General features: G+C 46.0%; 1 protein-coding gene across 9 annotated transcripts; it reads right to left on the bottom strand.

Annotated features, from left to right (window-relative positions):
* Nucleotides 1-961: 961 nt before the first annotated feature.
* mipol1 (mirror-image polydactyly 1) lies at nucleotides 962-26,354 on the bottom strand. Of its 9 annotated transcripts, none has more exons than XM_061697425.1 (13): nucleotides 21,736-21,920; nucleotides 20,637-20,713; nucleotides 16,036-16,143; nucleotides 15,787-15,970; nucleotides 14,048-14,174; nucleotides 13,342-13,441; nucleotides 13,136-13,262; nucleotides 9,794-9,836; nucleotides 9,544-9,714; nucleotides 5,676-5,729; nucleotides 4,223-4,317; nucleotides 3,985-4,146; nucleotides 962-2,880 (listed from the first exon to the last, which is right to left on the bottom strand). In XM_061697425.1, the coding sequence occupies exons 2-13, from the start codon at nucleotides 20,644-20,646 to the stop codon at nucleotides 2,814-2,816; spliced, it is 1,248 nt and encodes a 415-aa protein (XP_061553409.1). In that variant the 5' UTR covers nucleotides 20,647-20,713; nucleotides 21,736-21,920; the 3' UTR covers nucleotides 962-2,813. The 9 variants fall into 9 exon arrangements, with proteins under 9 accessions (XP_061553409.1, XP_061553410.1, XP_061553401.1 ...); XM_061697426.1 differs by having other exon boundaries at nucleotides 21,732-21,836; XM_061697417.1 differs by lacking the exon at nucleotides 21,736-21,920 and adding an exon at nucleotides 26,192-26,354 and having other exon boundaries at nucleotides 963-2,880.
* Between the last annotated feature and the right edge of the window lie 205 nt (nucleotides 26,355-26,559).

Raw genomic sequence — 26,559 nt, 5'->3', positions numbered from 1 at the left:
ACATCTTGCTGTACTTACTTTAAGTTCTCAACATTTCCAGAAAGACCCACACAGGCGAACCCGCAGCCGCGCAACGGTGAGGCAGATGTGCTAACCGGTCTTGCGCCGTGCCGCCAAAGTGAAGATGTTTCCACTGCGAATAAGATCAATTCACTTGGATTTGCATCGCATTGTGATGAGCAGAGAAACTGTTGGCAATTTTCTTACCTGGGTAAACGAAGGAAATTCGTTCCCAAAGTTTGGGGGAAATGTTGGGAAACGGCAGGGAAACAGTGGGGGGGCAAGCACAGCATTTTCAGACATTTCCCAACCTTTTTCCTCGGCTCGCCCTGGAACGTCAACATGAAAACGGTGGCAAACATTTGGGAAATTCAATAAATAGGAAACATTTTGGGAAAAGGCACATTTTTTGATTTGGTTTTTTTAAAAAAGGGTCATTTTTATGCAGTATGCAATGGGCTACAACACTTCTCCAAAAGGTTCAAAGGTCAGCCTTTCTGATGTAAAAAAATGTGCATGACATTTGAAAAGGTCAAAGGTGAAGAGGTGGCTGCGGAACGAGCAGGGGCCGCGACCGCTGCGCACGAGGACGACGGCTCAACAACGTGAAGATCAAATAGTGTGCATGACGCTGACAAAAAAAAAATTCCAGCAGAAAATAAAAAGCAGGTTTGTGTGTTTTATGCATGTTTTAACTTATTCTTTTCAAAATAAATCATCCGAACTTGAAATCATTGATTTATGACATCATCAATACAAGACCAATGAGGTCATCCATTGAGAAAACCTTCAATCATTATACGACTTTTTTTTTGTCATTAGCCCAACTGAAAATGTTCACACACGCACACGCATTTTATATATATATATATATATATATATATATATGGCGCATATACACCATCGAGTATGTAGCATACTCTACACACACTTTCCATACAGAGGATGGATGGATGCCTTTACACACAAACACAAACACATTTCGGTGGCACTCAAAAAGATTCCATGAAGAACATTTATTTGTATAAAGTACACATTTTCTTGACTATAATATAAATGAATACAATGTACGACAATATGGCATCATTACATTAGTTGTGCTGAGCTACTTGAAATTATTTTCGGTTCTGTGGAAATAATACAAAATGCTACATTTTAACGAAAGCACCACGAAATATTTACACATCCGCACTTCTCTTTGAATTGGACTCGATAACATTTATGGAGTTTATTTAGACTTTAATTCAATTGGTCAAACATTAAAAAAAATAAAGAACCCCAAAAATGTAAAATGTTGAAATGGTCTTTTAGGTGGGGGGGGAATGCAATATTTGTATTAGTTTTTGTTGGCAAGAATATTCTGGGATGTCGACTTGTAATTGTTTTCATAATCGTTCCAAAAAAAAAAAAAATCATAATCCTAATAATAAGTGGTGCAGATGGAAAGCAAAGGTAGAAGTGTGGACTAATAAATGAATGGATGGATGGATGGTTGGTTGGGGGGGGGGGGGGGGGGGGGGGGGGCTGCGGCGATTGTCTGAGGGGGCGGCGGCCTTAAAAGCGAGCATATGGTCCCGTCGGGGCCCGGGCGGCGGCCCCCGGCGTCGTTTAAGAAAAGGCCGCGTGCACCTTCTGGACGCAAACTTTGAAGGAGCCGCCGAGGGGCGGGGGCGGGGGGGTCCCCAGGGGGGCTTTGATGGGGACTGGAATGAATGTCGTGCAATAAGACAACAATCGCAGCATTGTGAACAAACCCCAAAAGAGCAAAGAAACCTTTCACAATAAAAGAGCCGGCGCCTCCTTTCGCAATAACACGCGCACGCATACATTTGAAACCGTAACGCAGGCTTCAAACCCGAAGTTCAAATCTCATCTTTTGATAGACGGGAGGCTACACCGGGCTTGAAACCCTAATTTGAAATCTTCACCCTGACTCGAAATCCAAATTGAAAACTCACCCAACAACGTTCGAAGCCCGAAACCTGGCTTGAGTTCAAACCCTAACCTTATCTTGAAACTGTAATTTAACACCTTCTACTATTTTTCAACCTCCGTGTGAAAAAGGAATTAAATTAAAACCATAAATGGTCGTGTTGGAAATTGAAACGCGTTTTTAAAAGCTTCACCGAGGTTTGAAACCTTATTTTGAAACGGTAACGCAGGCTTCAAATCCTAATTTCAAACCTTAAACTGGGTTACAAACTCTGCTTAGAAACCTTAACTCTTTTTTCAACCGGAACCCCAATTTTGAAACCCTGACCTTCGCTTTACAGCCTAATTTGGAACCCTCAGCGAGGTTTGGAAACTTACTTTGCTCGAACTCAACCTTGACTCCAAACTCTAATTAGAAAGTTGTTTGGAAGCCTCATTTGAAACCTTATCCCCTTTTTTTAACCCCTTGACCTAGTCTTGAAACCCTATTTTGAAACCTTACCCTTGGCTTCAAAGCCTAATTTAAAATGCTGACCCACGTTTGAAACCTTAACCTTTCCTTGAAACCCTAACTCTGGCTTGAAACGCACGCACGGGTGGCGGCCGTCCAAAGTACGCGTGAACAAAGGTGGTCTTTGTTGTCGACAAGCAGATTAGGGGTGCGGCGGGATTAGGAGCGTGGGGACACCCAAGTTGAGCTCGAGCTGGCCAGCATCGCCATGGAGACCACCAAAAATGGCGGGGTGGGGGTCCATTTTCTTTTTCTTCACAGCCCAGAGTTTTATTACGACGGAATCAAAACGTTGATGAACAACATTAGTCACATGATGATGATGATGGTGACAAAAGATGACATCGTCAGCTCGAGCGTCTCCAACACATCAGACGACGGCGCGCGGACTTCCCGCGCCCACTTTCTTCCTCAAAACGTCCACCAGACGCTCCAACCTGCAAGGCGACATTGGCAAACTCACATTCTCATCAGCTCCATTTGATGTCCTCCGCGCGACTGCATCGATCGCGAGCGAGCACACCGTCGATGTCCGCTCCTCAAATTCGTAGACTTCTGCACGGTTTCCCAACTAACGACCGTTAAAGATCATCCAACGATGCAACTTCCAGGCGAAGATAACCCAAGTCAACGGAAAACGCTGATTTGATTTATGAAAGGAAAACAAACCAAAGTGAGCTCATGCTGTGAAAAAGTATTGGGCGCGCTTCTCAAATTCTTCGATTTTTGCACAGTTTCGCCACTTTCATGTTAAAGATCATCCGACAAATGTAAATATCGGACCAATATTATAACCCCAGCGAATTTAAAATGCTCTTTTGAAATGATTCCATTTAGCTTTTTAAGTGCACTTGGGTTATAATATTGGTCTGATACTAACATTCGTCGGATGATCTTAAAGCGTAAAGTGGGAAAAGTTGCAAACCGGAAGAATTTGAGCATTTGAGAATGTCTTTTTGAAGAGAAGTACACGTATGCTAATAGTTGAGTGCATGAGGTGATGAAGTTGGCGAAAGTTGTAATAAGGAGAAGATTCCAGCACTCATCCCCCCCCGCCCCCTCCCGAGCAAACACTCGTCTCCATTCAGCGAGTCGCCTCGTTTGGCAGCGGCCCCGCCCCCCCGCCGGCAGCCAAATTAGAGCAGAAAGCCTCGGGTTTGAGCCCGGACGACTTAATCTGTTTTCATCTCCGTCTCATCCCTTCATCTCGGGCCCGATGAGACGGCAAGTCTCGTTACGCCGGCGGCGGGCGAGGTCGCGTGCGCCGTCGACGTCGTCGTACCGAACGACAATGACGTCACGTCGACGACCGACGGCGGCGCACCGAAGCTCGGCGACGTCGCTCTGAATATTAACGGCGACCTTCGCGTCGATAAAGCCGCGGGCGCGAAAGTAAGCGCACCCCCGCGATCGGCCGTGCGCCATCGGTGTTTGACGGCGCGTTCGCAGAACGTCGCGTTTGATGGGAAGAGTTAAGGAAGAGCGCCGACGTTGTGGAAGCTAAACTTTTTACAGGGTTGTTGAGCCGAGGAAGAAGATACCTGCGCGCTCTCTCGCGGGCATCTCGCTCCGCCTCCCGGCAGCGCAGAAGCTCCGCCTCCATACGAAGCTTGTCCTCGCTCAGTTGCTGCAGCTGAGCCAGAAGGGGCGGAGTCCGGGGCTGCCCATCAACACGGGGCGGAGCCTTCACGATCCGCCGGGTGCTAAAAGAAGGCAAGTCGATGCGTCTCACCGCGTTACGATCGCGTTACGACGCGTGACACGCGATGAGCGTCTGACCTGCGATCGGCTCGCGGCATCTGTAGCTCCGCCTCCGGCCGCTTCCCGTCAGGCGACGCCGCGTCTCGCTCCCTCCGAAGTCGGATCGGCGCTTCCTGAGCGGACGAAAGCCAGACAGTCGGCCGATCGGGCTTCATTCGCGCGCGCCGTCGCTTTCGATCGGCTTCCTCGGAGCGTCCGGAAGGTTCCGCGGACCTCGGCGAAGGCGTCGAACGGCGGGCAAACAACGGAAGGTCGCTTCGGAAAAGGATCGGACGAAGGCTAGATGACGAGACCCACGACTTGCGCGCGCGATCGAGCGGCGTTCGACTTCTCCGGTTTGCACGCACGCACGCACGCACGCTCATGAATTCTTTTCTCGAGTCATTTCCTAGCCTCTTCTTTGCCGTTTGCTAACCTCCAGGTTGACGTTTCCAAATCTCATTTCCTGTTTCCTCACCTCTTGTTTTCGGTTTCTCAGCCTTTTTCTTGCCGTGTGCTAGCTTTCCTAGCTTCTTGTTTCCTGACACCTAATCCCTTGTCTCCCATTTCCTAGCCTCTCCTTTGCTGTTTGCTGGCCTCCAGTTTCACGAATCTCATTTCCTGTTTCCTCACCTTTTGTTTCCTGGTGTCTGCTAGCCACTTGCGCACTTGCTCCTCTCCTCCCGTCTGTTATTCGCAAATCTGGTTTCCTGTCTCGCATTTCCTGCTTCTTCGCACCCAGTTTGCCACCTTCGGTTTCGCTCTCGCAGCCTCTCGTTCCCGGTTTCCTCTTTCCCCGTCTCCAGTTTCCCATTTTTCGAGCGTCTCGTCCTCCGAGGAGGTGGCCCGGCCTCCAGTCGGGATGACAGAGACGCCCCCCTCCCTCCACCCACGCTAATGACCCCCGCGCCCCCGAGAGGAAGGAAACGGAGGGTCAGCGCGCGTCTTCTCCAGCAGAGTCAGACGAGCGTCTTCAAACGACGAGCCGCTCATTAACGGGACTAATATGTAAACGAGGCCATCGGCGCGCCGGCGAGCCGACCTTTAACGTGACGGCTGAAGGTCGCGCGGCGGATGAGGACTTAACCGCGGCGACCGGACGCCACCTTCGGCGTGAGCGCGTCCTGACAAACTCACCCAAAGCACAAGATCGATAACCCGCCTAAACGGCCGGAAGAGGCCGATTAAACAACCGACAACGAAACAAACGGTCGACTTTGACAAACAACTCAAAGAAGGACTTAACGGACAGACAAAACAGACTTCACCAATCTCCAACCGATGTTAAATAATAGTTGTTGGTTTTCAGAAAATAACGGACTCCATCAACAAATGACACTCGCTGCCGACGGAACGTCAGCTGTTAAATGAATCGCTAATCCCGCCCCTCGCGAAGCGCTACATTTACAACAACGCGTCATATATTTCGCCAGCCGAAGAGCCGAGCGCTCCCGGCCAGACGACGACGACGAAGGCTGTCGTGAGTGTGTACCTCGCTCGCCGTCCGCTCGCTCTCCCGCGGGACTTCCTGTCGCAGACGTCGACACTGCAAATCAAACGGTAATGACGTGTTAGTTACACGTTAGTGACACACTGAGGTGGGGATTTTTAACGCCCACACTTGACTTCAACAACATCAATTGAACCTAAACAATCAACGTTGGGAAACAAAAACTACACACGAACGCTCAGACTCGACGACCCACTTTGACGAAAGCCCAAAGAGTTGACTTCAACGACCGCCGATAAAACATGTCTCAACCTAAACCAGTTCTTCCCAACCAGTCTGTTGCGGGAAATGATCCAATTTCACTTAATTGACCTGAAAATGATTTTGTCTGAATTACAAATGATGTCTTTGTGTTCAGCCATCTATGCCAGCAACGTATAGTGACAAGCTACCGCCACAGATCGGCATTATTATAGTATACGGGCACGTCTTAATAAATGAGAATATGTCGAACGAGATGCCACACCCAAATCGATCGTGCAACAGAAGCTGCGGACGTGAGCGATTGTTCTCCAATTTGAAGTAGCGGAAGTGTCCCGTTGGCATTTTCCAGCGAATACGTCACACCTGCGGGCTCGTCCACTTCTTGCACTCGTCCCATTGAGTCATTTGGCAATCAATTTGGAATCGACCATTTCCAAGAAGGATCGAAACAATTGAATTTCACTCAAACAAAGGACTTGGAAAACAGCCAGCGGATCGGCGCCGACCGGCGGGGAATGGAACTGGCAACCCTGCAGCAGCTGCCCACATTTAATAAGCTTGTAATGACCTGACATTAGCTCAATAAAGGCGTGCCGCCCCCTTCCCGGCGGCCCTCCGCCCCCCTCTTTTCTAATATTTCCCACAAGTCCCGGCAGCGGCGTCAGATAATCCCTGAGAGATGAGGAGAGGGAGCGAGGGACGGCGAGCAGCGGGGGGGAGGAGAGGAATCCTCTCGCATGGAGTGTTCTCGCTCTTCTCCGCCGGGGATTACGCCCGCTTTGAAACATATTTGAGGCGCCGGGGCGGCATTAAGGTGTTACTGTGGAGGGTGGTGTTAACGCCGAGGGGCGGGGTGTTAAAAGACGCCGCGCGGCCGACACCGGCGGGACTTAGCGCCGCGCTGGAGCCGGATGCCGGCGGGTTAATGGCGGCGGCACGGATGGAGATGGAGGTTCACGTCACGCACAGAAAAAAAATAAAATAAATAAATAAATAAAATAAAATAAAAAAACAACAAAAGATCAGTTTGTCAAGTCGCACGCTTTGGAAGAAAAGTTCCGTCGGGCAGAGTCACCGACCGATCGTTTATTGCGAGCGACGACCTCAAAATCCACAACCCGCTTCAACGGACAAACCAGCAATTTAATCCAAATTGGAGAAACGACTGAACTCGACCATCAACTTCCATGACTTAAAGAAAGGATTGCAGTTTTGCAATGAGTTGGGGTGACTCCAATCAGCTGCAGCAAATGACTTAAACCATCGACTAAAACAACAGACTTCGATGAAGGATTTTAACAAATGCCTTGGACAAACGACAAGCTCCTTCCAAGAAGTTGATAAACGGCTTGCACGAACAACTTCACGACAACAACAAACGAAATTTAAAAAACGACTTCAACACGACTAGGATAGACGCCGTCGAGAATGACTTACCATCATTTCTCGAACCCCAAAGTTGACCTCAAAATTCTGGAAAACCCTTTAACCTATGTATAATACATTTTTACAATGCATGATTGTGCTTCTACCCAAATTATCAAAACAAAGTATTAGCTGTATTTTGATAGTTTTTTTATAAAGAATTATTCTAAAGTCAAGCACTTCATTAGAATACGTAATACTTTGTTTTTATTTACTTGCTCTTCTTTTGAAATTCACAGACCTACTTTTATTCATTAAATGAGAAAACACACAGTTGTGCTCATATGTTTGATAACCCGGGGAGAATTTGTAAGACGAGTACAATTCTTCAAAGAAAACTCAAAGGGCCAGGCGGAACACATTTAGTTTTTGTTTAATGGGAAGTGTAGGCTACACCTTTTACATAACCTCTAGGTGGCGCTGGCACATTAGAATGAAAGTGTACACCTTTCTCATAACTCGAGGTGGCGGTGGCATACTGACATGAACATGTAGCTCTTTTTCATAACCTCTAGATGGCGGCATACATTTATAAAATGGGAGTTTTCCCCCCCCCCCCCCCACTTTCCCCTATACCCATGTATAATGCGCACCTTTGATTTTTGACATTTTTGGGGCAAAAAAAAAATGCGCACGAGAAATAACGGTAATCAACTTTAACAACTGACTTGACCAAACAACTTAATCGACTGAAACGAATGTTTTTAGACTTGATTGAACTGCTTCAAAAGAACGACTTAATCAACTGCAACAAATGGCTTCCAAAAAGTTTGTGCATGCAAAAACGAGTGAAAACCTGATTGCTCGCGCAAAAAGATGTGGAAGCTGAACTTAACACATTCACTGCCTTTGACGGCTTTAGAAGTCAAACATCCAAGTTAACTGGGAAGGCTGCCAGCGAATGAGTTAATAACCGGCGGGCACACTGGGATCGCGTCCGCCAAAGGCGCCAAATTGCCGCGCAGTCCATCTTGTGGGTTCTGGGAGGAGGGCTGATTATAGATGATAGGTCAGGGGTCGGCAACCTTTTTGAAACTGAAAGCTACTTCTGGAGCACTTAATTAATGCAAAAGGTTAACATCTTGATACACAATTCCTCAAATTACCTTTAGTATAATAAGTTATTACGTGTCCCTGGTGAGGTGTTTCGGGCACGTCCCACCGGGAGGAGACCCCGGGGACGACCCAGGACACGCTGGAGAGACTGTGTCTTTCGGCCGTCCCGGGAACGCCTCAGGATCCCCCCGGAAGAGCTGGATGAAGTGGCTGGGGAGAGGGAAGTCTGGGCGTCCCTGCTAAAGCTACTGCCCCCGCGACCCGACCTCGGATAGGCGGTAGAAAATGGATGGATGGATGGACTAATAATTCATGACATTAATTAATGTCGTCTCTGCTCGTCTAAACATTTTTGAAATGCCAGAAACAAAAACGGTCCTGACATATTGTCTATTCAGCAATATTATTTAGGATCTTCTGAATGATGTAAGGCAGGGGGCACCAACATGAAGCCCATGGGCACCAGGTAGCCCCCACCCCATGGGGTCACGAGTAGCCCGCGGGCCTGTTCTAAAAATAGCTCACCAATAATGGGACATTGTGACTTCCTAGGAAAGTTGCAGAAGTGATCCATTGAAAATATGGCTATTGCGCAGTAGCTGGTTTCGCTAAAATTATCGGAGTGATAGATTTCTTTTCTGAAAGTCAGTAATACGTTTGTTTGTCTTCCACTAACATTTCCATCTTTATTTTGCACTTGTGGCGCTTTCCCAAATGTTCCACGGTGAAACCCATCAGCGCTATTTAAGGGCCAAACCTTTTAAATATGGCGGTCGCCTCCACTTTTACACGGCGACAAGAGCACGCGCAACCTGCTAGCGTGAACACGCAATTTAGCGCCCGCTATTTGGGATCTTAGAAATAAATTCATCCCTGAATCGATTCACTGGATTCAAATCGACTTTACTGACAAATACTGATTAGCCTGCTTGTTTCCACATTTTCAATAAAAAGCTTAAAACAAAAGATCTTCTGTTATTAGTCATTCATGTGTTCAGAGGACATAGTAGACGCACACACGCAGAGAGTCAACATCTATCCGCAGCGGTTTAGTTGTTTTATGCAAATATTTGCCATAACCACGAGCCACAGCGCAGGCTGAGCGACAAACACAAATACGCAAAGAGACTCGTAAGCAAACAAAGATGTCAAAAGCGGGCCAGACCTCGGCGAGCGAGGCGTCTCGCTCGTCCATGACGGCCTTCATCTCCTCCGCGGCGATGTCGCGACGGCGCCGCATCACCGAGCGTACGCGTTCGACCAGGGCCGAGCCGAAGCGAGCCACTTCTTGCGCGGAGGCCGAGTCACAAACGCGCTGAACAAGTTCCTCCACTTCCTGGACAGCAACAAAACGGATGATCACAAGTCGTGCAATTTCCCTCAGAATGAAACATTGTTTTGTTTTTTTTTTATACCAAGTCACCGTCTCCAAGTGGCAACTTGTCAGTCGAGTCCCACCTAGACACACACAGAAGACTGTTAGGAGACGGACGTATGATGAGATGGTGGTCATGAGAGGTGTGGTTCTTCATTCATTTTCGTTGGTTTAGCCCTTTGTTGCAGTCCAGCAAAAACCCAAAAGAACTGACTTACTTAGACAAACAGCTGCAAAGAACAACTTAACAATTGGACGAGACCTGGAGGCAGAATTACAACATGCTGGAGGTTCTTCTGTTCTTACTGGTTCTTGATGCATCTTCTTGAATCTTGGTTGTTGTACGTTTCTGTACGTGCCTGTGTGGGTTCTTGCTGAATCCTGTAGGTTGGTTCTTGTCAGTTTTGCTGGTGCCTGCGGATTGGTTCTTGTAGGGTTGTGTTGGTTTTTGCAGGTTCACGGTGTCTTTTTGCTGCATGTTCTTGGATCTTTGTGGTTCTTTTATGTTTGTGTACGTATGTTTTAGTTCTCGCTGGCTGCTGTGGATTGGTTCTCGTAGGGTTGTGTTGGTTGTTGAAGGCCTCCTTGAGTGCTGCAGTAACAGTCACGAGACCTGAAGGTCCACGGTACGAGATCGCGGGCCACTGAGGAACGGCATCAACGCCAGCAGAGGAAAAGAGCAAACGTGGCCACCCGGTGTCCTTGTTGCAACAGACTTTTCCGTCATTGCTTTGCAAGGCACAAGTCAGTCTCAAGTCCCGAGGCAAGTCGCAAGACCTACACTTTTGAGTTTCGTTCTGTTAATATATATAACATTTCGATTGAATGAATATGTATATATTATATACAGCATTTATATATATTCAATGTATTTTAAAATCCATATTTATCTATCAAAACAAAATTGCTAAACAAGTAGATTGAGCCTTTCGAAGAAAACTAGGGGGCTGATCCAAAATCTATATTTGCTTGGTTAAAGAGCAATTATGAATACACAGGAGAAAATGACACACTTCACTTAATAATGAACGACCAATTGGTTTCCTCTTGTAGATAATCAACAGTATTTTTCTTCAACTCATATTGCGCATATAGCAGGAAACTGCATTTTCTGCTCTACAAACATTTCGAGTAAGGCAATTTCAAACAAATATAAAAACGTAAGGCATTCATTTAGTAAAAAAGAGGAACAAGTTTGCCATCTTCTAAGTTCTTGTTGTTTTCTGTAGGTTGACTCTTGTTTGATCTTGGTGGTTTTTGTAAGGTTTGTGTTGTGGATTTTGCTGGTTGTTGTTGGATCTTGTAAGTTCATTTGGTTCTTACACTGTATGGTCCTGTTGGTCGTTATTTCATTCTATATCGTTTTTGTAGGGTTGTCTATGTTTATGTTTGTGTCTTTTTTTTCTTGTAGGTTCTTGCTGGCCATTTTTGGTTCTGTAGGACCTTGGTGGTTTCTTGTGTGTTGGTTTCATTGGGTTCTTGCACGTGCGGTGGTCCTTGCAGCTTTGTTTCTTTGTTTTATGTTGGTTCTTTTAGATTCATCTTGGACCTCGATCATTTTTTTTTTTTTTTAAGGTTCTTGGAGGCTCTTGAATTATTGTCAGTGGTTCACATAGGTTCTCGGCGGTTCCGCCGGTGGGTGGATGCGAAGGTGCTAAGATTACGATCCACCGTCCTCCTCCAGGGAAGTTCTTCATTGAGGCTGGCGCTATTTTGCTGTAATAAACTGTAATAAGATGGCCGACGCGGCGCCGCTCTGCGGGGAACAGCAGGTAATGAAAGACCAGCCGCCTCCAATAAAGCTCTTCTAACACCGCGCTTACAGCTCGGCAGCTCGCCTCACGCCGCACGCACACGCGCATGCACTCAGCCGCCACCATTACTCGGATCAAGCGTGCGAGCAACAATTAAATCCTCATTTTGGAAAAGTTTCTGTGCGTCAAATTGTGGAGTAACAATTTGACAGAAACACTTTTTATAGACATCGCACAATTATCAGCAAAGTACACAGACACACGCACACACATTAAAAGATACTGTATACACACAGACACACACACACATAGCCCTGACAGATGGAACATGATCGTCCATATTCGCTCCCTCATAAAAAGGATTGCGGCCGCCATATCAATCACCCCTCATCCTGGGCTGGGGGGAATTTCGCGTGTGTGTTCAGGATCGTGTGTGTGGCGGGGTTACGTGTGTGTGTGTGTGATGGGGGGTTCAATCTTTAATTAGGTTTGCGTGTCTATTTGGCAGCTCGTCGGCTGACGAGAGCTCATTTCACAGCTTTTGAACAAGAATTGGCCGCGGCACACACTTGTCACAAAATAAACAAATAAGACAATTCTGAATATTAACGCGGCAAATATACTTTTTATTCCGGCTTTTTTTTTTACCCGCCAAGTTTTTGTTTTTTTTAATACCTGATATGGGACTATTACTTTGAAAAGCATTTTACTTTGAAGGGCACCCCTGTCAATCACAGGAGTAACACACACAAGCAAGCTAAAGTCTCCAAGCTAACAATGCTAACCTGCATTTATTTACGTGACGCTTTTATTTGTTACTACGTTGATTCATTGTCTTAATCACTGATTCTCATGTAGCAACTTGGATTTGTGATCTTTTATTCTGATATCCATTTTTTATTTTGACGAGCATCCAACGGAAACAATGTGATGAGCAACACTGGATTTTAATGACCTGTCAATCACAGGACTGATGCACTTTATCTCTAGAACCGAAATACAGTTGCTACATGTACTGTGCGCGCGTTTGGGCGGACCCGATATCTGACTTTTATTTTGACAACGATTGTATTTTGAAGGGAATATGCTAGGAACATTTCTGTGATTCGTTGCACTGCACCAAATCACCTGTCAATCACAGAAGTGACCCTTTCGCTTTATCCCAAGAACATATGTATTATTATAATGTGCGTGTGCGGGCATCCAAAACGGGGCTTTTATTTTGAACGTGTGCACTGCAAAAACTCAAAATCTTACCAAAAATCTTATTTCTAATCAAAAGGGATCTGATTATACTTCAAATAAAACGCACTCTTAAATTAAGATTTTGTTTTTAGACATTTTTCACTTGTTTCAAGCAAAACTTCACTTGAAATAAGTCGAGAAAAGGATTTGTAATCCGATTTTAAAAAAGACTCACTCCTTTGACACTTTTGATTACTTATTTCAAGTGAAAATTAGCCTGAAGTAAGTGAGAAGTTCTTCTTTGAATTGTAATCAGATGAATTTTGACTCGAAATAAGAACTGTTCTTTGTAAAATGAGGAGTTGCTGCAGCGTGCGTGTCACGCTCGACTAAACACCACCCGTCAATCGCAGGACCGACACCGCGTGCGTGTGCGCATTTACTCGGCGGCCCGCTGCAGTCGAGCGACGTGTCGTAAGGCCTCATCTCGCTCCTGATTGGCCAACAGGACTCGTGACATCATAGCCTCGTCTCTGTCCTTGCGAGCGCTCAACAACTCGTCCAAGAACTCTGCAGAGACACGAAACGACAACAATTTCAGTGAGGACGATGTGAGGACCAGAGCTTTCGTTGGGGTGGGGGCGATCACCTGAAGATCTCTCCCAGGCTTTGGCCTCGTTTGTGTTGACCATCAGCTCCACCTCCTTCCTCTGTAGCTCCTCCTCCTTCAGGCGCAGCCGGTCGAGCAGCTGAAATGAAAGTCGGGCGTTCGGGGACGCGCAGTCGGCTTTTCATGCACGGAGAGTCATTTGGAAGCGGAGTTGGGGGGTTCGTGGACGCACGTGTTCATCTATGTGGAGTCAGCTGTTCATGGATGTGGCGGCAGGATGCAAAATTGTGTGCCTGTGAAGTCGGGTGTCCGTGGACTTCGCACAGTCAGGTGTTCATAGACGCCGAATGTTCATGGATGTGGACTCAGGAGTTTTGTGTACAGTATGTGGGGTCAGGCGTTCAGAGACGTACTCTAAGCGTTCACGGACGTGAAGTATCGTGTTCGTGGACACAGTCAGGTGTGCGACGAGCGGGGTGTTCACGGCCACGGGCTCAGGCGGTTATGTCCACGGCATCGTTCGGTGTTCGCGGATGCAGATTCAGATGTTCCCGTTCGCGGACTCTCGAGTCATCGGATGTTCATAGATGGGTATTCATGTATGTACAGTCAGGTGTTCATGGACGTAGGGTACACGCAGTCGGGTGTTAATGCAAGCAGAGTCGTCGGGTGTTCGTTTACGTGGAGTCAGGCGTCGGCGGACGTGGCGACGGCGGCGTGTCAGATGCGTGTGGACCTTTCAAACCTTCTCGTTGGCGTCTCCCAGTGCATCCAACTCTCGGAGTAACAGAGACACCTTGTCGTCTTCTACGTACACGGGCGGGGCTTGACCGCAGGATGCCGTACGACCAACGGCGACGTCCCGACGGCCGCTGGAAGACACGACTGGATGAGTCAGATGACCACACGGACGAGAAGACATCATTTCCCATGATACGCTTGTCCCTGTTAGCGGCCTGGTAGCGCTTGACCTTTGTCTTTTCATCCTGTTAGCGCCCAGTAAGCGGTTGCTTGTAGCCTGTTAGCGTCGTGCTAGCGCTCGACCTGTTAGCGCCATATTAGCGTCCTGTAAGCGCTTGACCAGTGTGCTTGCTGTCAGTTCTTGTAGGTTTGTGTAGGTTCTTAGTGTTTTTAGGTGGTTCTTCTTTGACTTCAGTGGCTCTTGTTGGTTTGTCCTTGGTGGTTCTTGTACGCTTGTGTTGGTTGGTTGTTCCGTTCTTGAAGGCTGTTTTTGGTAGTTGATTGTTCTTGTACACTCGTGACAGCTCTTTTTGGTTCTTGTACGTTTTTGTTGTGTTCTTGATGGTTGTTGTAGGTCCTTGTAGGTCCCTGTTGGTTCGTCTAGGTTCTTACAGGTTTACGTTACATCTTGGCCCTAGTAGATTCCCGATGGTTCTTGCAGGTTTGTTCTTGTCACGTGCTCCCGTTAGCACTCGACCTGTGTGCTGGCATCTTGCTAGCATCATGTTAGCGCTTGACCCGCACACCGTCATCCTTGGTAGACGCGAGGTGGCACGTTGGCAGTAGGGAGTCGTCTTTAATAAAAGCGCCAGCATCAATGTTCTCATATCACCTTAAAGGTCAGGCTGCTGCTTCTTGCCATAATGAAGCGGGTAAATAACATGGCCGCCGTGCTAATTGAGTGTTTCTAATATCAAGTGTTTCTAATCTAACTTTTACTTCTCCTATTTTTGGTGTGCGGCTCATCAACTCTCTTATTTAATAGGTCACGACAACGCCAGAAGGAAGAAAGTTTAATCAAACGTCTAATAAGCGCGGCAGGATTGTTCAATATGAACGTGTCGCTCTTGTGATTGCGACTGTGTTATTGTTTGGATTGGGAGGGACCTTTCCCATGATCCATCTTTCTCCTCCAGACAGATTAGCGTCTTGTTAGCACTTGACCTGCATGCTTGTGTCCTGATAGCGCCTCGTTAGCATCTGTGTTAATGCTTAAGCTGTGGATTTGTGGCCTGTTAGCATCTTCTTGATGATTACCCTTGGATATAATACCGTTCCATTAAATTACCCTTAACTCCCAATTAATTTCCATAATTCCCATGGAAAGTTTGCAATTTGGAATATTTCCTAAATTCTGAATTTCCCATGGATTTTTTGTAAAACAAAATGTATTGTATTTTTACACATAAATACCCATGCAAATGTTGCACCCTCATACACATACAAAAATAACAAATACAAATCAAAGCAGCATATATTCATATTTAAGACTTTTACATTTGCTACTTGGTCAGCGTGCTTTGTTTCATGTTCCAAAAAGGACCTGAGTACCAAATCAACAACCTGTTCCCGTTTGCCCCCGACAACACATGTCAGCCTCTCCGAGTCGCTCATGGAAATTTACTGGGAATGTACATTATTCCCCTTTGCGACCTTGGTCCTGTTTGCACCCCGTTGGCGCTTGACCAACCTTCTGGTGTCCTGTGAGCACCCTGTTAGCGGTTGACCTTTGGGTTCGCTCACCTGCTGACATCGAGTCCTCCTGGTGTCGGATCGCCTGGACCCTCCCAGGTCTCAGGACCAGGTGGAGAGCGTCCACTGTCCGTCTCCATGTCCGCGACGCCTGCCGGCGTTCTGGACGACGCCGGGCAAGATGTCCTTCCTTGGGCTAGAAGGGGAACGGTGCTAGAACTGGGAACCTGAAGGACTGGGACAAGAACAGGGGCGAGATGGAGCAAAATTCTGAGAAGGTTCTGGAAAAAGTTTCCTTACCCACTAGCCCGTCAAATGTTTCCGCACCGGAATTGTGGACAGGGCTCAGTGGACGCTGGCCAGGTGAAGGAAGTCGCCGTCGCAGTTCCGCGTTCACTTGAGGGTTATCTGACAACGTGGACAATTATTATGATTTGAATACACTATACTACTATGGATTCATGTCATTACTATTACACTGTGACAATTTATTTAGAAGTTTCATGTCAGGTCAGAACAGGAACAACCAGTCAGATCGGGGTAACGATTGTGCGTCAGTTCATTGACCACTCCGGTCCCGTCTCTGATCCTACTCTTGTCTCTGGTCAAAGTCTTCAGTTTGATCCTGGTTTTGTTTCCCTGGATCAAATTCTCACTCTGGTCTTTGTTTAGTACAACTTGTCAATCTGGACCTGCTTTTGTCTCCGGTTGTAGGCCTCAGTCTGGTCTTGTCACTGATTCTAGTCCCGTCTCTAGTCATAAGGTCTCAGTCTGGTCTTGCTCTGTACACTGGTCCAAATTTGCCCTCTGTTCTCAGTCTTTAGTACAAGCTGTCAATCCGGTCCTGGTTTTATCTCTGGTCCAAGGCCTTAGTCCGACACTGATTTTGTCCCAGATACTAGTCTTGTCTCTGGTCAAAAGTCCTTAATCTAGTCATACACACGCAACCTGCACTACAGCCATGCTGATAACATTCAGGCTAAGAACAGGCAAGAACCGGTTTGAGAAGGAGGGGCTGCCCAGCGAAGAAAGAAGGAACTATTGTCTGAAACGTATGCTAACTCGACTTCCGGCTCCCACGAGAGAAGGAAGAGAGTCCAGCGTCTTCTACTCGACCATAGCTACTTGTTGTATAATTATTCAAAGACAAGTTTATTTTATCAGGGTTTTATTTGGGGACAAGATCACCAACCAAACCAGGAAGAAGAAATTCCTTCTTCCTTATTTCCCTTCTCGAGGCAGGCTGGGCAATTCACGGGCCTCGTTTAGAAATTCCTTACAATACCCATGCCCAAATTTTCACTCTGGTCTCAGTCTCGTCTTTGGTGCAAGTGCTCAGTCTGGTCGTAGTCTTTTGTCTGATTCAAGACATATGTGAACTTGGTCTTGTCCCTGGTCCAAGTTTCATTCTGGTCTGGTCTAAGGGGCATGTCGTCAGTGCGGTTATAGTCTCGTCTCTTACACAAGTCCTCTGTCTGAGCTCGTAGTTGAAGGTCTCACTCTGATCGTGGTCTTGAGTCCGGTCCTATCTTCTGTCTGGAACTGTTCTAGTTCCTGGTCAAAGTTTTCACTCTGGTCTTGTACCTGGTTCTGGCTTTGTCTCTGGTGCTGGTCTTATCTGCGGTTGTGGTAGTGACATTGACGGTGGTATTGGGGGGGTCTGGGTTGTGGACTTTTAAGTCACTTTGAAAGTGTCCGTGCGGTGTGTGCGGGTTTGTGATTAATGTGAACAGTTTCCTCGGGCTCACCAAGGATGTTTAAATCCTTCTAAATGAGCGTTCACGCTTCGCACCGGCTTTGAAGTCTCGTCAAAGATGGGAAAATGTGCGGAAAAAAGGGGAAACGCAAAGGCCAATCGGGGGTCCAATCTCCCTGAGCCAATGAGGCGGCGGCGGGGGTGCCGCCCCCTCCCCCCCTCCTGGCGTAATAGAAACTAAAGTCCATTAATTTTTTAAGCTTGATTAATATATTTTGTGCGGCGGCGGTGCCGGAGCAGGAAGTTTGCTGTGTTTTCCAGCTGACTGCATGAATATTAATGACGGTGTGGAGCTGATTAAATAAGCTTCAGCTCAAATCCAACACAATCCAGCTCTGATCTTTCCTGCCGTGCCGCCGCTGCCCGGAATTTCCATACCGACAGGACCAAGAACAACGCACACAATAAACACGCACGAGCACGCGCCGCAGACGTCTTTCGGCGTTTGCTTCTGTCTGACCGTCTCACTCAACGCAAATAAAGCATCGCAGATCATCGATTCCCGATCGGCTACACGATGCAACTTAATGCCCGATTGACAGCGCACACAACACGCTTACGTAGAACACACGACGCGTGTATGAAACATTATTGTAAGCCACTGTAACATTATGCAGTTTAAACATTAGTGCTGCGTTTAATATGGGGGGGGGGGCTACTTTGATAACGATTCAGTTAAACTCCTTTGCACATAAAAAGTTAAAGAAAATGTGCAGCTATATAAATGCTTAAAAAGACTGTTCTTAAAGACAAAATGCAAATGTATTGAACTTAAGTTGAATACAACTGAACTGTACTTGCGCAGTGTTTCTGCCGCACACCACTCGAGGGAGCCCACACTTTAAGAAGAACTGTACAGTTATTAGAGGTGATGTCGAGCAGAACGCTCACATAGGACGCGCCGCGTACTAGAAAACAGGCATGCATTAGAACACACGACCAGTGCACATGCTAGGACACAATCGCACATAGAACGTGACATTCAAATGAAATTTGAATTATTTAAAAAGGCACAATGCACATTCGTGAACACCAGCGCAGGACTTGTGTAAATTAGCATACAGCTCATTTACATTTGCAGCCCTTTGGCAGGTGACTACAAACACAGACAGGACATATCAACAAAGACAGAAGAAGAAAAGCATTCATAAATTCACACTTTCCACATTAAAACTGCAAGTGCCTAACTTATAAAGTGGAAGTGAGAAAGTGCTTTTAATATATTTAAAGTGTTACAGTTTCTAATAATTATTGACAAGTGAAATTTGCAGACACGCTTACCTGCGTACTCGAATGTTTAAATAGAACATGACAAAGAGATTTGAGTAGTAACAGATTGTGTAGGTATAAAAACATTTTGAGTATATAAATATACACAAGAGCACAGACACACTTCAACACCTGCGCAAAATTCAGTCCCTTCAAATACGAAACGGGCATCCTTCTCTCCAACACAACAAATACAATGCAAGCGTGTGTGTGTGTGTGTGCGTGCGCGCGCGCTGGACCACCCAGCATGCAGATTAAAAGCTTCCCGAGCCCCCAATTCACTCTCAGCCTTTTCATTAGATTGTAGCGTGCTTTGATCAATACGTGTGGTTATTGACAAGCGTCATAAAGTTATGTGTGGATGTACTTCCTACTAAATCAAGGTCAGTGGAAACAACGTCGTTGCCACGGAAACTAATCGTCACGATTGGCAGGAAAAAGATGTTTCTGACTAACAGCGCGCAAGAAGTCAACGATTCAACAAGTGAGAGGTTTGATCCAAATCAATTCCGAATGTAAAAATAAGCTTCAGCTTGGTCTTATTTTGAGGAGTTTCTCTGGTTTCCTGCAGTGTTTGTTGCTGATGTTACGACACACAGCGCCACTCAGTGGACGAACTCACTCACTACTGCACCATTCAAGTCAAAATCATTTTGGTCGCGGTCCACGTTGTTGCTACGGTTTCCCTCCGAGGGTCGTTATGACCACGAAACCATAGATGTAAATGTTTCGTCACTTGATCATAGTATTATATCCAGACAACAAAATAACAGAAGGCGAGGTTAATAGTTTTCAAGTTACTGTAAAAAGGGTTTCGGTAATTGCAGCAAAAGCAAAGCAAGGCAAATTTATTTATATAGCGCATTTCATACACACGGTAACTCAATGTGCTTTACATGTTTAAAAGCATTTAAAAACAAAGAAAAACAACAGCTTATAAACATCGAAAAACCAAAGAGTAAATAAATACATCGATTTTTGTTTTTTTTGTTAAATGCTTGCAACATCTCAATGCTATTATTTGACATATTACGATGTGAAATTTTGGTACCGATTTTAGCAAAGAATTACGGAAGTTGACGCAAATGATTTGCTTTCGCTGGCCACGTCAAATGATGCGGCGGACCCGATGTGGCCCCCGGACTGCGAGTTTGCCATTCCTGCTGTTTGGTTTGATTAGAGCCACTTGATACTCTTTTCGTCCGAGAGGTGTCGCTTGAGGATTACAACGCATTTTTTGTTTTAACAATATTTGATTTCATATCTTTGCAAATGATAAACTTGTCTTCTGTGTTAATGTTGTTTACGTGTTCACGCTGTAGCATGTACGTTGAGTAACTACCGTATTAATGAATCATGTGTAACTACTATGATTTGGAGTTTGAAATATGACGGTTGCCGCCAAGCTAACTAAGATAGCTAGCTTTAAACAACAAAGGCGGCGTGCGCTCGAGCCGTCTCATAGCACGTCGTCAGATTTACTTCATAAACTTCACAGAAAACAAGAACAATAATAGCGAATCACGTCCGTATCGTTTTCTGTCTGAATCCTATAAACGTGCGATTTTCGACACACTAAGTGTAACGTAGATAACGTGAATGACACCTCACTCCACGAGAACCTGAAAAGTATTCCCGCAGACGTCATTGCCTCCGATTAAAGAGGCCGTTGAAGTTTTGCACGTTTGTACGTGTGTTGCAGTTGTGTACATTAATTGCTGTTGTAGTTGTGTACCTTTTTGTTGTGTTGTGTACACAAGTTTAAGTTTTGTACCCGTGCACATTAGTAGCTGTGTTGTCGTCGTGTACTTGTGTACATCAAATGCCGTGTAGTAGTTGTGTCCATGTCTTTGTGTGTAGAAGTGTTGTTGTGTACCTGTGTACATGTCCACCAGAGAGTCTCTGAGCTCTTGGCTTGGCGTCCATGTTGACTCTCCAGAACTCTCTGGACTTCTGGAAAAAGGAAAATTCAAAAAGCCAAGAAACAGATATGTGCAACATAATGTGAACTCCAGATATTAACAGGGGCGGACTTACCATTTGGAAAACAAATATCATAAAAACTGATTCATAGTTTTCTTCACTTTATAGCAATTACTTTTGATTTGTAATACTCTTAATACACAGTCACATAAAAAACATCATCATCATCATCAAAACGCTCACTCTTTGATGTGTTTGAGTCCTTCACCCTCCCATCTCACGCAATGGATTAGTCCAGAGTTCGGCAACCTTTGTGGGACGGAGTGCCAGTTTGAAACTTTCTTCTAAACAAGTGTTCCGTTACCAAGTTTAGCGGCGAACCGATCGTCGGTGCGGAGGGGGAGTTCCGATTGAAGTTTTTCAGCCCCAAAACCAAATCGACGACAGGGGAGAGCGCGGTTCGCCGGCGGAGTGGCCGCGACCGCGCTGCCCAAAACAAACAGTAGTGTTTTTCTGGTTTGTCCGGGTGACCGATGTCCACCTGCTGCGGGACAAGCCTACCTAGCACCGAGGAACCACTCCGCCGGCCCCTCTCCCGAGGTGCTTTCTCACCGCGACGCCGAACAGCACAAACTTTCCCTGCATTGCTACGCCGCGCGGGACACCGCACGCCCCCTCAGCACGAGCACCATCACCCCAGGTCCGAAAGTCTTCCTACTACACAATGAATGGGAAAGTCATCGCCAGCTGAGCACCCTCCGTGCCAGTGTTTATGCCAGAGTCCCACCTGTGGCACGCGTGCCAAAGGTTGCCGACGCCTGGACAACTCCATCGTAATACAGCGCGCGCAGACTTGGTTCGGGAAGCGGGTAGCGATAATCAAAACAGACTTTGTGTGGAAAATGAAGCAGAGCGAGGTCGGGCGCCACCCTTCACGGGCGATACGAACAACCTGGCGCTCACGCCTGAAATTAGCATTTAGCAACCTGCTAATGGCAGTGAATAATGACCAAATGAGTGGCTGAATGCGACCGGCAAAATGTCTTACTGACAGCGCAGCCGGCGGCGTTCCGCACCGCCCGTCGGACGTCCGCCCGCCGCTTTGCGGTGAAACGCCGTCGCCACGGCAACACACCGGCTGAAATATTGATGAGCTGGCCGGACGGGCTGTCAATCGCGCCAGCGATTTTGGCTCACGGGCTGACGGCGTGAAAGAGGCGAGGAAAAGACGCTTTCTTTTTCGTGTGTTTATTCATTCATTTGTCAGACGATCGGTCACCGTGCTGGTCATCCAGCAGTTTGCGGAGCAATTCCTCATCCACTCGGTGTTTCATGACGAAGCGACCGTTCAGGTGGAAGACGGGAATGTCCCACTTGTACTTGTCCCGCCACGCTCGGTTCTCCGGGCGACCGATGTCCACCTGCCGCAGGACAAACTGACACGTGCGCAGGCGACAGACGTCAGCGACCACTCACTCATGCATTCCTTCAGAAGAATTTGCGACCGCTCACTTTGCGTTTGAGGGGCTCCAGCGCTTCTTTGGCTTTGTCGCACAAAGGGCACGGATCCTAAAAGCAAAACGTAGCGCTGAGCGTTTTTTACTAGTGAATAAACGACATTAGCAATGTTAGCAAGCTACCATGCTAAAATAAAAAATAAAGCCCAAATGTTGTTTGTTTTTTTAAACTTGTCAGACTAGCAACAACATGCTGCAATGCCGAAATAAATTGTTCGCATTAGCACGTCTCTGGATAGTAATACACTGTCAGCATTAGCGTGTTGCCAGTGCATAATGAAACGTTCGTATTAGCAAGTTTGTTGCGCATTACCTTGGTGAACAGAGTGATAATCAGAAAAAGGGGGAGCTGTGAGCATTAGCATGTGTGTTACCTTAGTGACAAGCGAGACCACAGTCAAAGACGAGGTGTTAGCAGCAACATGACAAGATTTGCCCCAAAAAAAACGTCTGTCAGAAAGCGGAGTCTGCTTGGAACGGCCACCTCGACCAAAGTACAATGCACAAAGAATTTGGAAAAATCGCATGATGGTTTCCGGAGAAATTAGGTTTTTGTTTGTGTGTGTGTGTGTGTGTGTGTGTGGGTGGGGGCTCTTTCGGGAAAAACGCTTTGTGTGGTATCGCCTTTAGAAAATATGATCCAAAAACACCTTCAAATTCAAGGATAAATGTATAACTTGATTATTTTTCAACATATCTCCTCGACTCTTTCATTTAGTCTGCTATTCGGGGATCCCCTTGTCCGAATGATTTTATTATTTTTCAATTCCACAAAGATGGCAGCCACTTGACACGTTGCTAGTGTTAGCATTAACGTGTGCGTTACCTTGATGTAAAGAATAACCGAAGGGAAATGGGGTGCTGTTAGCAATAGCATGTGTGAGTTACCGTGATGAACAGTGACAACAGGTAAGAGGAGGAATTGTTAGCATTAGCATAAATGTTATCTTGGTAAAGCGTGACAACATAAGTTCCCCGTTTGACTGTTGGCAATAGCAAGTGTGAGTTACATTGGGCATAATACATTCGTAGAAACATTCTTACTTTGTGCAAAACCAACGCCGGACTCATGACGTGCGCACCGGCCAGTTTAATTAGTGCATCAGAACTCATTTTAAATGACGAGCTTGTGTCCGCCGAGCTGCAAACTGCATAAAGTGTGAGCCGCGTTTCCCTATAAACGGACATCCGTCGGGCGCATCGATGGCTATGTCCACATTGCGGATCAATTCCGATTTAACGTATCTGAGTTTTTTTACGTCAGCGTGAACAGTACAATTTAGATTTTTTCCAAATCCGACGCAGGGCTCTTTCATTTGTGGATATAAATCAGATACGTGTCTGACGTCAGCGCAATACTTAGGTGTAGGTCGCGCTCATCAGACCCATGAGTCATTAAAAGGCAACAATTGTTCGACAAAACAGACACACTCAAAAACAAAACCCAAAAAAGGTAACGGCGGACGAAGGAGCAGAAAACAGTCAGTGGTGAAAAGAAAATGCTGTAAAACTAACTACGCTTGCACAGAATCCTTGAACTTGGCAATTTTTTGTCTTTTTTAAATTGAAAATGAAAAAAATTGGGGGGGCGGAACAAATCTGCAGATACGTGTATCCGCGGTTGCCGAAGCGCAAGTACGCGGGTCCACTGTACGTACACGAACAGCACATACAGATTTTAGAAATGACCGTAGTTTCAACTGGAGTAAAAGATGTCAAACTGGAGTAGAAGATGTCAAAGATGTGTTTAACCATTTTTAAAAAGCTGATCATTATTTGTGTGTACGCATGGTCTGAGGAGTTTCTAATTTTTTTCGCAGTCGGCACCAATTCAAGTACGAACACATTAATGAATCACAGATTTTTACGTCAAATGTGCGAACGCACAATTTAATCACAAATTTGTGCTAACGCACGGTGAGTGAATGAGAACAAGACAGACAGGTAAAGCGGGTGTTAGCATTAGCATTAGTTTGGTGTACAGTGTGAGGACCAGAAATAAGGAGTGGGTCTGTTAGCATTAACAGTCGTGTTATCTTGGTGAAGAGTAACAACAAGTAAAAGGGTTAGCTGTTATGATTAGCATGTGTGTGTGACCTTGTGTATAAGAAAACAGATAAGAGGGTTTAGCATTAGCGTTACCATGGTGACCAAGGTGAGAACAGGTAAAAAGGGCGGTGTGTTAGCATTAGCATGCACGTTACCTTGGTGTACAGAGTGAGAACAGGTAAGGTGTTGCGACAGTAGCGCCTGACATATGACACGGGCGTGACACGCGACACGCGTCGCAGCACAAGTGTTAGCATCTGAGAAGAGAAACAAGACAAAATGGTTGCCAAGCTGAGCGGGTCACGTGATCTTCACTCACAGCAGCTGACCAATCACAGAACAGGAGAGCCCAAATAAGTATTTTGACTTCCAGTCTTCGTGTCTTGATGACATCATTGCCTAAGCTCCTCCCATTGATGACATCAGCGCAGTAACACATCAACTAAGTATCCCAGCGTGCATTGTGGCACACTGTTCTTCAGGGCTGCAACTAACAATTATTTTAATAATCGACTCATTTGTCGATTATTTTTTTTTGATTAATCAGATAGAAAACATTTTATAATTTCCTTCCCTTAATTCAAAAAGTGCACCTTATTTTAATTTGACATGAATTGATTATAATTAAATAATTATAATTGACATGAACTGATTATAATTAAATAATTATAATTTAAATAGGGATGTCCCCGTCCGATCACGCGATCGAAAATCGGGGTCGATCACGTGATCCTCAGCTGATCGAGATCGAGTGAAAAAGATTAGTTTTACTCATTTTCTGACATTACGAATGTCACAGTGACAAACTGATCCAGAAGTTCAAGATCATGTTTTATATGAAGCAATGCAACTTGTCCGCAAAGAGGCGAACCTCGCCCCATCTTCGCTTGTGAATGACTGAGCAATTGAGGGAAGCAATCCTGGCACCCACCTGTTCCCAATGAGCCCGTTCACCTGTGAGATGTTCCAAACACGTGTCCCAGCCATAAAATTCTAAGTTAATGATTATTTGCTAAAAACAATAACGTTTACCAGTTTGAACATTAAAAATCTTGTCATTGTAGTGTATTCAATTAAATATAGGTTGAACATGATATGCAAATCATTGTATTCTGTTTTTATTTGTTTAACACAACGTCCCAACTTCATTGGAATTGGGTTGTATTTATACATTGAATGTTCTTGATGTTTCTTTCAGCCAGCACGGTGAGCGACTGTTTAGCACATCTGCCTCACAGCTCTGGGGACCGGGGATCAAATCCCAGTCCCGCCTGTGTGGAGTTTGCATGTTCTCCCCTCTGAATTGCCCATAGGTGTGAATGGTTGTTTGTTTCTATGTGCACTGCGACCGGTTTATGACCGGTTCAGGGTGTACCCCGCTTCCCGCCCGAGACCCGGGTGAGGAGAAGCAGTAAAGAAGATGGATGGATGGATGGATGGATGTTTCACATACAAAGTATACGTACTGTTCTGTACAATTGTTTTCTTTCATTAAAAAGCAAAGCTTTGGTGGTCTCCTGGAGCCTATCCCAGCAATCCTCGGGCGAGAGGCGGGGTACACCCCGAACTGGTCGCCACCCAATCGCAGGGCACAGACAAACAAACAACAATTCACACCTACGGGCAATTTAGAGTCTTCAATCAACCTACCACGCAAGATTTTAGCCGGGGAAAAGGCACGCAGGCACGGTGGGAACATGCAAATCCCACACAGACGGGGCCGGGATTTGAACCCGCGACCTCAGAACTGTGAGGCACATGTTCCAACCAGTCGTTCGCCGTATGAATGTTTTTTTTTTTTTTTAATGATCACGAAGTCGCTAATCATCGTAGAGTAAAGCGTCCTCGAATCCAGAATAAAAACCAAAATGTCGCCTCATGGCTCTTGTGTCATTAGTTGTTATTAGCTTGTGTGCTAACTGTCGAAGTTCACTCAACTCACCGAGTAAAGAGGCGGCGAACGACACAATTCTTCACACTTTTTGTCTTCAATCCCACAAACGAAGAACAGAAGTTTGAAGAAGCACAAGTGAGAACGTTTACAGCCACGACTCGACTACATACTGTAATTGCCATTCGTGGCTTTCCTTCTTCTACTGCTTGTTTCTTCCCTAGTTTTTTTGGGTGCTTTACGCGCATGGCCGCCACCTGCTGGACTGGAGTGCGCACCACAATGGAGTTTCCCTCTGCAGACTTTTTCAGATTCTGTTGAGCGTTTTCTTTAGTGTGCAAATGTTTTAATTCCAATTTTCAAGTAGGTTTTATTGCATGTTTCCATATAATATTAATTATTCATGACTTTTGTAATTC

This window comes from Phycodurus eques, chromosome 14, assembly GCF_024500275.1.
Source record: "Phycodurus eques isolate BA_2022a chromosome 14, UOR_Pequ_1.1, whole genome shotgun sequence".
Lineage (NCBI taxonomy): Eukaryota > Metazoa > Chordata > Actinopteri > Syngnathiformes > Syngnathidae > Phycodurus > Phycodurus eques.
This window is presented reverse-complemented; position numbering and strand designations above follow the sequence as displayed.

What these genes read in the sequence shown, in the direction of transcription:
- mipol1 (XM_061697417.1), bottom strand. Translation starts at nt 26,325, where the DNA reads ATGGCAATTACAGTATGTAGTCGAGTCGTGGCTGTAAACGTTCTCACT. An exon ending in GTTCGCCGCCTCTTTACTCG is followed by an intron (nt 20,714 to 26,191) that starts GTGAGTTGAGTG and finishes TCCTTTTTCCAG; the next exon opens with AAGTCCAGAGAGTTCTGGAG. An exon ending in GCGAGCGGACGGCGAGCGAG is followed by an intron (nt 4,318 to 5,675) that starts GTACACACTCAC and finishes TCGTCCGCTCAG; the next exon opens with GAAGCGCCGATCCGACTTCG.